The sequence below is a fragment of the Rhopilema esculentum genome, chromosome 8, assembly GCF_057945365.1.
Source record: "Rhopilema esculentum isolate cy_ngs chromosome 8, ASM5794536v1, whole genome shotgun sequence".
Classification (NCBI taxonomy): domain Eukaryota; kingdom Metazoa; phylum Cnidaria; class Scyphozoa; order Rhizostomeae; family Rhizostomatidae; genus Rhopilema; species Rhopilema esculentum.
In genome coordinates this window covers 524,163-536,425 of record NC_142822.1, presented here as the reverse complement: position 1 = coordinate 536,425, position 12,263 = coordinate 524,163, and the positions used below count along the sequence as shown (strand labels likewise).

At 36.1% G+C, this 12,263-nt stretch overlaps 1 protein-coding gene across 1 annotated transcript in view; it reads left to right on the top strand.

Annotated features, from left to right (window-relative positions):
• Positions 1–12,263, top strand: part of LOC135694856 (phospholipid-transporting ATPase ABCA1) — a 45,268-nt gene that overhangs the window by 27,517 nt on the left and 5,488 nt on the right. Inside the window, exons 29-42 of the mRNA XM_089109836.1 lie at positions 1,564–1,615; positions 2,802–2,882; positions 3,690–3,798; positions 4,443–4,503; positions 5,097–5,274; positions 6,118–6,233; positions 6,696–6,843; positions 7,037–7,160; positions 8,369–8,498; positions 9,251–9,374; positions 9,650–9,724; positions 9,889–9,995; positions 11,433–11,574; positions 12,007–12,141. Of these exons, the coding sequence (XP_088965962.1) occupies positions 1,564–1,615; positions 2,802–2,882; positions 3,690–3,798; positions 4,443–4,503; positions 5,097–5,274; positions 6,118–6,233; positions 6,696–6,843; positions 7,037–7,160; positions 8,369–8,498; positions 9,251–9,374; positions 9,650–9,724; positions 9,889–9,995; positions 11,433–11,574; positions 12,007–12,141 (1,582 nt within the window). The remainder of the gene's footprint in view (positions 1–1,563; positions 1,616–2,801; positions 2,883–3,689; positions 3,799–4,442; positions 4,504–5,096; positions 5,275–6,117; positions 6,234–6,695; positions 6,844–7,036; positions 7,161–8,368; positions 8,499–9,250; positions 9,375–9,649; positions 9,725–9,888; positions 9,996–11,432; positions 11,575–12,006; positions 12,142–12,263) is intronic.

Sequence of the window (12,263 nt, the reverse complement as noted above, 5' to 3'; positions counted from 1 at the left end):
GCAACGATTGCTGTTTAGTCACCCCACAGCACCCCCATACCGAACAGCAGAACCGAGAATGGGGCTCGACGATACCCCGATACATTTTACCCAACGTGTTTTGAAGTAAAATTTTCTGGAATATCTCAAAAATCCTATTGCACGAGAAACTTTGGTACGGAGACTGTTAACGTGTTCTTCCCTAATCAAGTTTCTATCGATTATCACACCCAGATACTTTGTTCGGGCAACATTTTCAACTTGAAAGTCACCAATAAAAAGAGTCACCTCTGCAGGAACATCTGAAAAGTGGTCTTAGATAAACTTGTTCAAAGTTTTCATTGTTTAAGAATTTAGAGAAACGATTCAGCTACAAGTTTCACCATGTTAATATTAAGCTTTACCGCTTTGTGAAAGTAATTCCTGTAGCAAGCAGAGAATAATGGATTTTCTTAACAGCAAAATCAAGATGTTCAAATATCTTGTTGTGATTATTTATTCTGTTTGCGTTGCTGCAGCAAGCTATAGGTTGAATCGGTCATTGGTTGAAGGCTTGTAAAAAATTCAGGGCAAACTTCAGGAATCCTTAAGTAATATAGTATCAAACAATATAACAATATCAAGCAATAAAACCGACTACCATTTCGATCATTGCTCGAAAAAAATTAGTAACACAATCGCGCAAATTCTCCCTTTTTGTCGCTTAAGTTTGTTGAAACTCTTTAATGCTTTTTTGGTTGATAAAACCATCGTCATTTTAAAGTACTTTTCTGTTAAAGGAGTTCTTTGAAAATTTACTGGTCCTTGCGTAATTAAACCTTACTTTTAGCTCTCTTATTTTAAACAATTTTCTATCTTACGCATTACATTTGGAAAAAGTCCTGCAGGCACCGTTCGCAAAACAGTTTGTGCTCGCACGCACAAACAATTTTTAGAGAGGTCTGGCGACTTGACATGACAATATAGAATATATAATGTAAAATAATATTCAATTATTTCCCGCAATGAGATATCGTATTCTCTCTTGTATTCCTCCCTCTCTATTATTCCCGCCTCTCCAATAATCCTCCCTTTGTTCTTTACTTTGAAAAATTATTCCTGCCTCTCTGATAATCCTGCATGAGGATTTGATGAACTAAAGAAACCAATGCATTTAAAATGTGCTTTGAGTTTTGCATGGTTTTCGGGCTTCCAGCGTAGTGCCTTTCGGGTGAAAAAGGGTGAAAAATGTTTCAACCAATCAGCTTAACTACTTAGCCAACTTTCTTCGACGCTCTTTTCAATTTACATGCAAAGTTTCCGTGCATGAACACAAGAGAACATTTTTTGTTGAAAATTTAAGCCCGCTTTCTAAAAGCACGTTGAAAAATTAATCCCGCCTCTCTGATAATCCCTTCTCTCTCATAATCCTGCATTAAATCAAGAGGTTTAATGACTGAATGAATAAATCTGCAGCGGGAATACGAGAGAAAATACGGAATAACTTCTTACCTTAAACCTGTAAATACTGACATTGACTCTCCAGCTACGTTTTTTCATGAATCCTTAATTATTCTATCTATTTTAATTTTAACTTTCGTTTAGATACGGCGGTCTTTCCATTGGGGACGCAGCGAAATACTACCCAAACACGCAGGTGTGAACATTTAGATCTTAGAGATTTTTCTTTTGTTTGTGAAATTATTTTGCTGGGATTTAAATGGTTACCACAATGCATTGTCACAAAGCAATGTTGTACCGATGCTTATGGAACCGAAAATCTATCCAGATTGTAAAGCCTTTGAATGCTGCGCAATAGTGGACTATATTGAAAATCTTAGGCACTGTTATACAGTGCAAAATTGAAAATCTTAGGCACTGTTATATTTTGATATGAAACAGTGGAAAACCAGTTTTCTGGATTTATATTTTTGCAAAGATTTATATTTTGCATTGTTCTCATCGTGCACAATCTTCTAAATGAGTCCTTCTTTTAAACTGTCCCTCGTGCAAGCTAAACCACGCGCTTTGGTGAAATTCGCCCTGGGTTTAAGACCAATGCATTGTGGATTATATGCTGCGTGTGTCGTTTTCACCATGACAGCCGACAAAAATTTACGTAGAAAGACCTAAATAGACCATCCTGTTGGCGCTACTTCCTGTACATTTAAAATCCCAAGTGCCCTAAGGCAAGCTGGATATTGACTATCTACGTGGCTTAGAGACGATATCGTTTCTAGGGAGTAGATTGTGCCAGGCACTTCCCAATGACATGAAACAATCAGATACCCTCTCCAGCTTTATAAGGAGAATAAAATCTTGAAAAGGAGAGGAATGCAACTGTAGACTGTGTAGACCTTTCGTGGCTCAGGTTGGGTTTTTGAACGGATAAATGTATTGTATTGTAAATGCCAAAAATGCTGTAAAACATTGTAAAATATGTTTATACACCTACTTTTAATAGATAGATAATAATAATAATAATAATAATGAAAACATTTTTATTTTATATTCTTCTACTTACAACAGTAACCTCACTTTACAGGTAGTTACTATCAGCTAGCCTGGTGACAAGTTTACTAATTTTACAAAAATTATAACATTTGAATAAAATAATGATAATAATAATAATAATGGAAACATTTCATTTTCAATTCAACTTAAACTACAATTAATAAAAATACTAATACCAATACTAATACTAATACTAATACCAATACTAATACTAATACTAATACTAATACTAATACTAATACTAATACTAATACTAAAACTAATACTAATACTAATAAAAATACTAATACTAATACTCATACTAATACTCTGTATTGCATTATTTTTAGATACAAACGGAAGTTGGAAGAAATGCAAACTCAACGATAAATGTTGGATTTTCGACGACAGGAGTGCAAACAAACGCCAGGGTATGAATTTTGCTACAACAAATCTGTTATTGACATCGAATATTCAGGGCACGTTATTGAAGTTTCTGTTCCTGCTGTATCGTCCCTTTTACGCCATGGCAATGGAACCTTTTTTAATCGTTTTCCAGTGAATTTCGTTTCTGCTAAACCTTTGTAGATCATTTGAGTTGAATGTCTCTTCCATTCGGTATATAGGTAGTCATTTTGTGGTTATGCCCATCCTTATAAGAAGCCTTAGAAAAATGAAAGCTATCACAATAATAAGGGATTTTTGACACGATAAAAGCTTCAAAGATTATTGTTATCAGATTTTTGACTTGTTTAAAGAAAGGACATTGAATTAGGCTGAAAGTTTTCGTTATTCGTTTTGTTCGATATTATCTGTACCTAATAATTGTATATTAATCCTAGCCTAGTTTTTAACGGTAACTAAGCCTAGTTTTTGACGAGGTCGTGCCATTTTTCTTCAAACTTTGGACCCATAATTCCGCAAACATGATGCAAACTATACCCATAATTCCGCAAGGTAAATAACATTTTTAAAACAAAGCAAAATTATTAAACAAATTTTGCATGTCCTTTGCCCCAAATCTCAATTTTACACATATGTCCATAATTCTGCGCTTTTCAGAAAAAAGGTACCCTTAAATAATGGCACGTCCCCGTACCTCAAAACCTATTAAGGTACCCCCTCCCCAGTGCTTTCTTGCCCTACTTATCAACGTAAATAGTCTTGTCATTTGTCGCTTGTGACTCATACCTGGGTGTTTCTCTCCATTTAACGGATGTTGCCATGATCATTTGCAGGTTTGGTTCAACAATAAAGGCTTCCACGCCCTGCCAACGTACATGAACGTCCTCAACAATGCCATCCTCCGAGCCAATCTCCCGCCAGGCTATGACCCAAGAGAATACGGTGGGTTTGACTTATTATTCTATCATGTGACTTCATCTCAAGGCTTTTATTCTTTTCTTGTAGCATAACTAATTCAATCAACGACCTCCTTTTGATAGTATTTAAAGCTTCTTTGCGCAACATTTTGACCACAGATTCAGATTGAAGACCAGAGTTACAGTCTACTTGTGAATTTTGATGAGGCTGGCATCTTTATATTGATCTTTATGACGACAATAAGTTAAACAATTTCATGATGCATTTGTCTCCGATTAGCGACAGAGGGTGAAAATGTTCACCCGGATCAACTTTACCATTTTGTAAATTTTATATCGTTAAATAACATTTTTCAATGTAAGCACTGTATCGAATACTTAAGTCAGGAGATATGTTCAAAATGAGGCTGTCAGTTGAACTGATGTTTTTTTAAGAATGGGTCAGTGAATTATCTTTTGTTGAAAAGTCGATATGCAAAAATACAGTCTGCAGAGAAGATGTAAGATTAATATACGCGGCTCTGCAATATTTTTGTCCTCACTCCAACTATTTGAAAAATAAAACCTTACTTTATACTTTATACTTGTCTATCAAATGATACTTTTTGTGGTTTTTTTATGAAATCCTTGATGTTTTCAATAAACAAGTTTTTCTCATTTCAATTTCAGGTATTGTCACTTACAATCATCCAATGGATTTCAACCGAGAGCAACTTAGTGATGAAACCCTGTATGTATAAATGAATCTGATTAAATATATAAATGAAAAAGAAACTGTATGTATTTAAAGAATTATTGAGAAGGAAAGACAAGAGATTTTTTTATGTTGACAACTATTTTCTTCCTGCTTTTAAAAACTTTTTGATAACTAATTCAGTTCTTATTACCGATGTAAAAAACACACCCATCCTTTTTATATGAGTGGTTGCTATGGAATTGGTACCTAGTTTGGGAAATTTCTTTGCATTTTACCTCCAGATGTATATTCTGTCTACTTTTGAAAAATAGTGATCCAAATTTTATTCATAGACCTTTTAACTGCCCTTTTACAGTTGAGAACATTCGGAAAGTAATTTCATGCTTTTTCCTTATGTATTGAATGTCAATTTTTACATTTTGGGTTTGCAAAGTGGACTTACATGAATCTTTTCGTTTGCTTTTTTCATAGCTATTATTATGATATTTGAAATATAAATGAATTCATTCATGAAACTCATTGAATTTTTCATTCTTCTTTTCAGCCATAAAGATTAACCTTTACTGGTTACTGTGTATCTGGTTTTGTTTGAAGATAATTTACATAGAATGATATATTTCTTTCAGGATGCAAGGTTTCACAGACCTGATGGTCGCCATCTTTGTCATTATTGCGCTGTCCTTCGTCCCATCCAGTTTTCTTGTTTACTTGGTGTCGGATCGAAGCTCAAAATCGAAGCATCTCCAGCTGGTCAGCGGTTTGCATCCCCTTGTTTACTGGTTCGCCAATTACACATGGGACTTGGTAAGTCAGATTTAAATTGTTCAGGGGCAAAATGTTACTGATCCATAGTGGTTTTGGACCAAACGGATCCTTTTCTGGGCCAAATTTCACTTCAGCTGGAGACCTTTGGTTTATCTTTATTATAGCTTTCTCTGGATATCCGTTTTCCGGAAAGATCTTTCTTAGTTGGTCAAGCTCTTCACTTACTTAATTCTTTAGTTGGTCAAGTAATAACAGGGAAATCTGCTGTTGCAAATTGTCGTTTGCAAAGTATTAACTGTTGTGTATCATGTGCAAAATGTTTAAATGGCTGCGAGAAGATGTAAACATTGAAGGTGTATAACACTTTCAAAGGTTTAAGTAATTCAGGATGCAGTCATAGAAAGTGAATCAGTGAGGTAAAAGAAGACACTTGTAATTTGTGAAAGAGTGTTTTGAAGCTAGTGTACTGATGGCCTAGGAAGGATCCTTCACCACTACTTTTTTGCCTGCAATCGTCAACGATTATATAAAACCTTTTCATGAAACCTTCACATTAAATTTCGTATTTGTGCTTTGAAATAAAAGCAACGATGCTAGGATTGTAAACGGTATGCTATTTGTTTTCTTCACCTTTAAATTACTATGTGCCTGTAACTACGTTTGCAGCAATCGGTAAAGCTTGAATGTTTCTTCGCTTTACACTTGGCATTCCTTCGTAGATTTAGTTTCGTATATGAAATAAATTTTCATCGAGGAATAAATTTTCATTCGTTCATTTGCCATATTTCCAAGTATTGAGGCTTTCTCTTGTTTAATTTAATGTGAATCAAGTCTATGTACAGGCCTGCAGTGTTTGAAGCATCAGCAACATTTTTCTTGAAGGTGAACTACTTGTTACCCGCAATTTGTTGCATACTCGTATTTCTGGCGTTCAACCAAGAATCGTACGTCTCATCTGCAAACTTCCCGGCTACGTTTCTTCTTCTTTTCCTGTATGGGTAAGCAACATATTTATTATCCCGTATTTCGGAAGATAATTGATTAGTGTCCTGTTTTGGGTTGATGCCGCAACAGAACAGTTTTACGCTGCAACTCCAGGTTTTACGCTCTTCAAACAGTCTGAGTGACATTATTTTATATCAAGAGAAGCTTCGTTAAGGAGTAACTCATCATGACGAATATGCTCAAGCGTTGCATGTTGCGCGTTTGTTTCCTAAACGCTCTAAAAAAGAATTTTGTTTAGTTTCACATCTATTTCAAGTATTTTCATTTTCAGAAATGTTTTGCTTTTCTAATTTGAAGACGTTTGACGTCAAAGGAGGAATAATTCAATAAAATGTCACCCATGGAGCATGCTGAATAACATCTCGTTGTGATCGTGTGATTGCTTGGAGATATCTGGATCATACTTTATTAGCAATTGCCTGCTTGCCTTGGACTAAACTTCGAATTCCTTTCAGATGGTCAATGACCCCTCTGATGTACCCTGCCTCGTTTGTGTTTGATGTACCAAGCACTGCATACATTGTCATGATTTGTCTGAATCTGTTCGTTGGTGTTATTGGGACAATATCGACCTTTATTTTGGAACTGTTCCAGGACGACCAGGTTTGTTCAAAGCTCTTCACTGCCCATTATCACTGCGAATTGTTGGATCAATTCTCTAGGTTTTTTGGTAGCCTCTACTTTTGTACCATTTCATCGCGTATTATTTTGCCGTATTTCCATTTGTATTGCAATTTTACAATATTTGACGGTACTTTCTATTCATTATTTGTCTTGAAATAATTTTTTTCAATAGGAACTCACAGACATAAATTCGACACTGAAGAAGGTATTTTTAGTTTTTCCCAATTACTGCTTGGGCCGAGGATTAATGGACCTTGCGAGAAATCAATTTACAGCAAACGTGTATGCTGTCTTCAGTAAGTTCTGTTTTTAAACCTTTAATATTTTTGCTGTTTTCACAAGAAGAAAGTTTAAAATTTTTAAAGTGTTTCTAGGGTCAAAAAATAACTTAAGCATAAAAGATACATTATACCAATCTGAATTCAGGTGTTATTTCATAATTGCTATATCGTTTTTCGTTGCTTTGCTGCTGTTACTCAAAGTTTTGCCTAGGCTTGGAAGCATGATCGTAATCGTTTCTTCGTGGCTCGACCAAATCAAATCACCGATGTATGAGGTCAAAACATTCCTCCTCATGAACTTTGCTTTTGCCTTATACAACACTTGCTTTTGCTCCATTCCACCGATAGCCAGATATGCTGTTAGGCCCTGTTGTCATGCTGGTTCATTAGACCTATTGTATTTTCATACTCCATGCTCACTGAGCAACATCAGCAACACCTCCTTACGTCACTGGAGGGATTCTTTATTTTACCTCTATTCTGTGTTTTACCACTTTCCAAGCCTTTTAACAGAATATTCACAATTTCCTTTCGCAAATTTTTGAATCAGTGAAATCAGAAAAAAAATTCACATTCGTTACAAAACAGTAAACGGTGTAGTGATTTTTTAACCTTAAAAGAACATTAAATGTCATTTATTGAGATGTTTGCTTCAGTTTCCCTGTTTATAATTATTTTGTGTGAAAACATAAATTGGATATGTGTTTTTGTACTAAAAATACTTTTAAATACTGTAAAATACTGTAAAATGCTGTAAAATACTGTAAAAGATCATAACAAGTGGCGTAATGGAGGTCTCTTGGTCCCTAAACTGAGACCGGGCCCCTTTTTGCAGACTGCAAGAAATTCCCATGCGATATTTTAGAGCACGTCAAACAGAATAGCAAAGTATAAAAATCATAATGTTTTCCATTAACTAGGAGAGCAGGGATGGGTTTTATGCTCTATTTTAAAGCGAACTTGAACAAAGTTTTAAAAACATTGATACTAAAGAGCTTTTGGTCGGTGACCCTTACTGCCACATACCACTGATCATGCCCTTCATTCTCAACTGCAATGTCTTTTGAGAGAAACTATGTCATGTATATGGCATCTGTCATATTCAAGACGCTTGAGGTTGGTTGTTCTTGTGACATGAAAGTATTTAAGTCTATTTCGAAAGTTTATAGATTATCGATCAAGATTTTTGAAAAAATATTCATTTCTGATTGTTTGCTTCTTAGACGAGTATAAATTGGAAGATCCATTCAAGTGGGATATTGTTGGTAGAAACTGCCTGGCCATGTTCATAGGCGGCATTGTTTATTTCTCCATCACGATCCTCATTCAATATGGATTTTTTATCAAGTCAAGGTACTTAAAAATCTTTTGCATTTATTTTGTTACATTGAATTTGATCATGCATAGTTGAAAAGCAAGAGAAGATTCGCGACAACTCATGATTTCAACCAAGCAAATTAGAATTCATATGCATCTGTATAATCCTTACATGCAAAATTTATCGCACATCCATGGCCGTCATTTTTGGAGCCTGAGAGTCATCTTGGCTAGGTGGTTTATAACGGATGGACGGGACAGTTTAAGTAAACCCTTGATAGCTCGAACTTTCGCTAGGTCAAGCGGATATGCAGGGGTCCAGTGGCCTACCGGGATGCAGGAAATTTCCCGGTAGGCCCCTTAAAGCTTTTCATGTGGGCTCCTTGGATTGTTCCTCCTTTTAAGGTTTTATCATTTGTAACATCAGATTTGTGAAGTAAAGCCCCACGCTGCCTCCGCGACACTCAGTTCCAACATATTATAAGTGATGACAATACGAAACAATCAGCATAAAAATGATGTGCCTCTAAAAACTTGATTTTCCCGGCCCATAAAAATTCCCACTACGCCCCTGTTGATATGCCTTCCCCTTGCTCAATACATTCATATAGAAATGCCCCAAAATAACTCGACCCTAACATTAAAAAATATTAAAGTTTTGTTTAACGTCCCATTTTACTCTCTGTACGTCATGATTTGACGTCATGCGCCATGACGTCATGCAAAAGTGTTAAATTTTCTTTGCTTCACGGTCATTTGTTAATGCGTTTCTCTTCTTGCAACGAAAGGCCTGTCAAACACGAGCCAACCTCAACTGGTAAAATTGATGATGACGTAGCCGAAGAGAAATCACGTATTGAGTCAGAGGAATCCGAAAGTAATGACGTTCTCAGGGTCACAAATCTCACAAAGGTACCATATTGCGTGCTATTTGCCTATCATAGCAACATGCCATTCGTTATTGAGTCGATTTGGATCGTGTGTTTTTGTTTTATGATGGCTACAGATGAACTGGATTAATTTTCTTTGGTATCATCAGATCTAAATTTATAATTTGATCATTTTGCCATGCATAGAAGCCAGGCCAAAGAAGTTCATTTGGTTTTATGTTTTACGCTTTTAGTGCTCAGAGTTTTGCGCTTTTTGCGATCATCAAGCAACTCTTCGATTGTTTTTGATTTTTTTAGATTTACAGGTCGGTTTTTAGACGCAAAAAGCTGCTCGCAGTTGATAAACTGTCGTTTGGTTTAAAATCTGGCGAGGTATGTAAAATGTTTATTAAAACCTGTATTTTTTCAGATTGGGGTAAAGTAACTTTTTCGTGACCAAACTGTGTTTATTTCTATGAAATAAAGGCTATTCAACGACAACATAGAACTTTTTCATTTCAGTCAAAATTGAAATCGTTTCGTTTTACTTTTAACAGTGCTTTGGGCTGTTGGGAGTAAATGGTGCAGGAAAAACAACAACTTTTAAAATGCTGACAGGAGACACAAACGTGACATCTGGAGATGCTTTTATTGCCAAAAGCAGGTGCGTGAGGGTTTATTATTATTATTATTATTATTATTATAAAATTATTTACAGTAGGCGAAGCAAAAATTTTTTAGCTAATATAACAACTAATTAAAGCCTACTATTTATACTACATTTACAAATCTTAAATTGATTACAATTTATGTTGTAATTATGTGTATGAGATGACGAAAGTCTTTTCTCTGAATTGAATGCGTTTAAACTGCTATTGGTTTTAATCTTCAGAGCTACAATCCCGGACAAAAATGGTTGAGACTTTTGAAGGAATGTTGATATTTTCTCTTTTCTTTGAAAAATAACTTTCCCCCCTCCCCTAACACAATGTTGAATGCATGCTTTTGAAGGAGAAATAATAGAACTACAAATCTGCGTCTGTTTTGTTTTCCTCCACGTCTGTTTTGTTTTCCTCCGCGTCTGTTTTGTTTTCCTCCACATCTGTTTTGTTTTCCTCCACATCTGTTTTGTTTTCCTCCGCATCTGTTTTGTTTTCCTCCGCACCTGTTTTGTTTTCCTCCGCATCTGTTTTGTTTTCCTCCGCGTCTGTTTTGTTTTCTTCCACATCTGTTTTGTTTTCCTCCGCACCTGTTTTGTTTTCCTCCGCATCTGTTTTGTTTTCCTCCGCGTCTGTTTTGTTTTCTTCCACATCTGTTTTGTTTTCCTCCGCATCTGTTTTGTTTTCCTCCGGATCTGTTTTGTTTTCCTCCGCATCTGTTTTGTTTTCCTCCGCATCTGTTTTGTTTTCCTCCGCATCTGTTTTGTTTTCTTCCACATCTGTTTTGTTTTCCTCCGCATCTGTTTTGTTTTCCTCCGGATCTGTTTTGTTTTCCTCCGCATCTGTTTTGTTTTCCTCCGCATCTGTTTTGTTTTCCTCCGCATCTGTTTTGTTTCCTCCGTATCTGTTTTGTTTTCCTCCGCATCTGTTTTGTTTTCCTCCGCATCTGTTTTGTTTTCCTCCGCGTCTGTTTTGTTTTCCTCCACATCTGTTTTGTTTTCCTCCGCATCTGTTGTGTTTACCTCCACATCTGTTTTGTTTTCCTCCACATCTGTTTGTGTTTTCCTCCGCATTTGTTGTGTTTTTCCTCCGCATCTGTTTTGTTCTCCTCCGCATCTGTTTTGTTTTCCTCCGCATCTGTTTTGTTTTCCTCCGCATCTGTTTTGTTTTCCTCCGCATCGGTTTTGTTTTCCTCCGCATCTGTTTTGTTTTCCTCCGCATCTGTTTTGTTTTCCTCCGCATCTGTTTTGTTTTCCTCCGCATCTGTTGTGTTTTCCTCCGCATCTGTTTTGTTTTTCTCTGCATTTTCCCTTTCCTATATCAATCACCTTTCCTATATTAAACAGTTCAAGCAGTTTAAAAGCTGTAAATCATAGTTTCAACCAGTTTTGATATCGTAAAACAGTGACGTAAAGCTCTTCTAATCAGTGATTTGTTTGCAGCATTTTGAGTGACATTAATGACGCCCGGCAACACATGGGTTATTGTCCTCAATTCGATGCCCTTGATGAGCTGCTCACTGCTAGGGAAATGCTTTCTTACTACGCCAGAATTCGTGGAGTTCGGTGGAAATACGTCCCGCAGGTATCTTAAAACTTCCTAAGCTCTGCTAGAAAAAGGCCAAGGCCCTTCTTTCGGTAGAGAAACCCTCTTATATGATATTAACTAATCTGGGCTCTGAAACGATTTGAATCTAGGCTCAAGATTGTCTTTTTGGATGCCTGCCTTTCAGTTTTACATGATTGCTAAGACTACGCTCGAAATTCAAGGTTTCTGGTCATATTTGAAGTTTTTGAAACGAACCTTAAGTCTTCTTGCAATGTATAGTGTTGCTTTTGGAATTTCATATAAACTGATATATGAAACTCTACCATAGCTGGAAACTGCAAGTCTCTTCAATCTCTCTCGTTAATCTACGTTCTGCATGTTTGGGATTATAAGTCGATTTGTCATGTAGATAATCATTCGGACCAATCTTCGTTTCGTTAAATCCCTTAATGATATTGTTTTTATTAGGTCGCTGAATGGGGCATAAAAACACTGGATCTGATCCTCTATGCGGACAGAATATGCGGAGACTACAGTGGAGGAAACAAAAGAAAGTTATCCACCTCAATCGCATTTATTGCCAATCCCGACTTGATATTTCTTGTAAGTAAAATACTCAACAGTTTACCATGGTTTGACATCAACGATATATAAAGTAACTCGAAGGGTTTGTGGTAGACAGCATATTGGTGATCAAACGTTAAAGGAATAACAAGTAATTTATT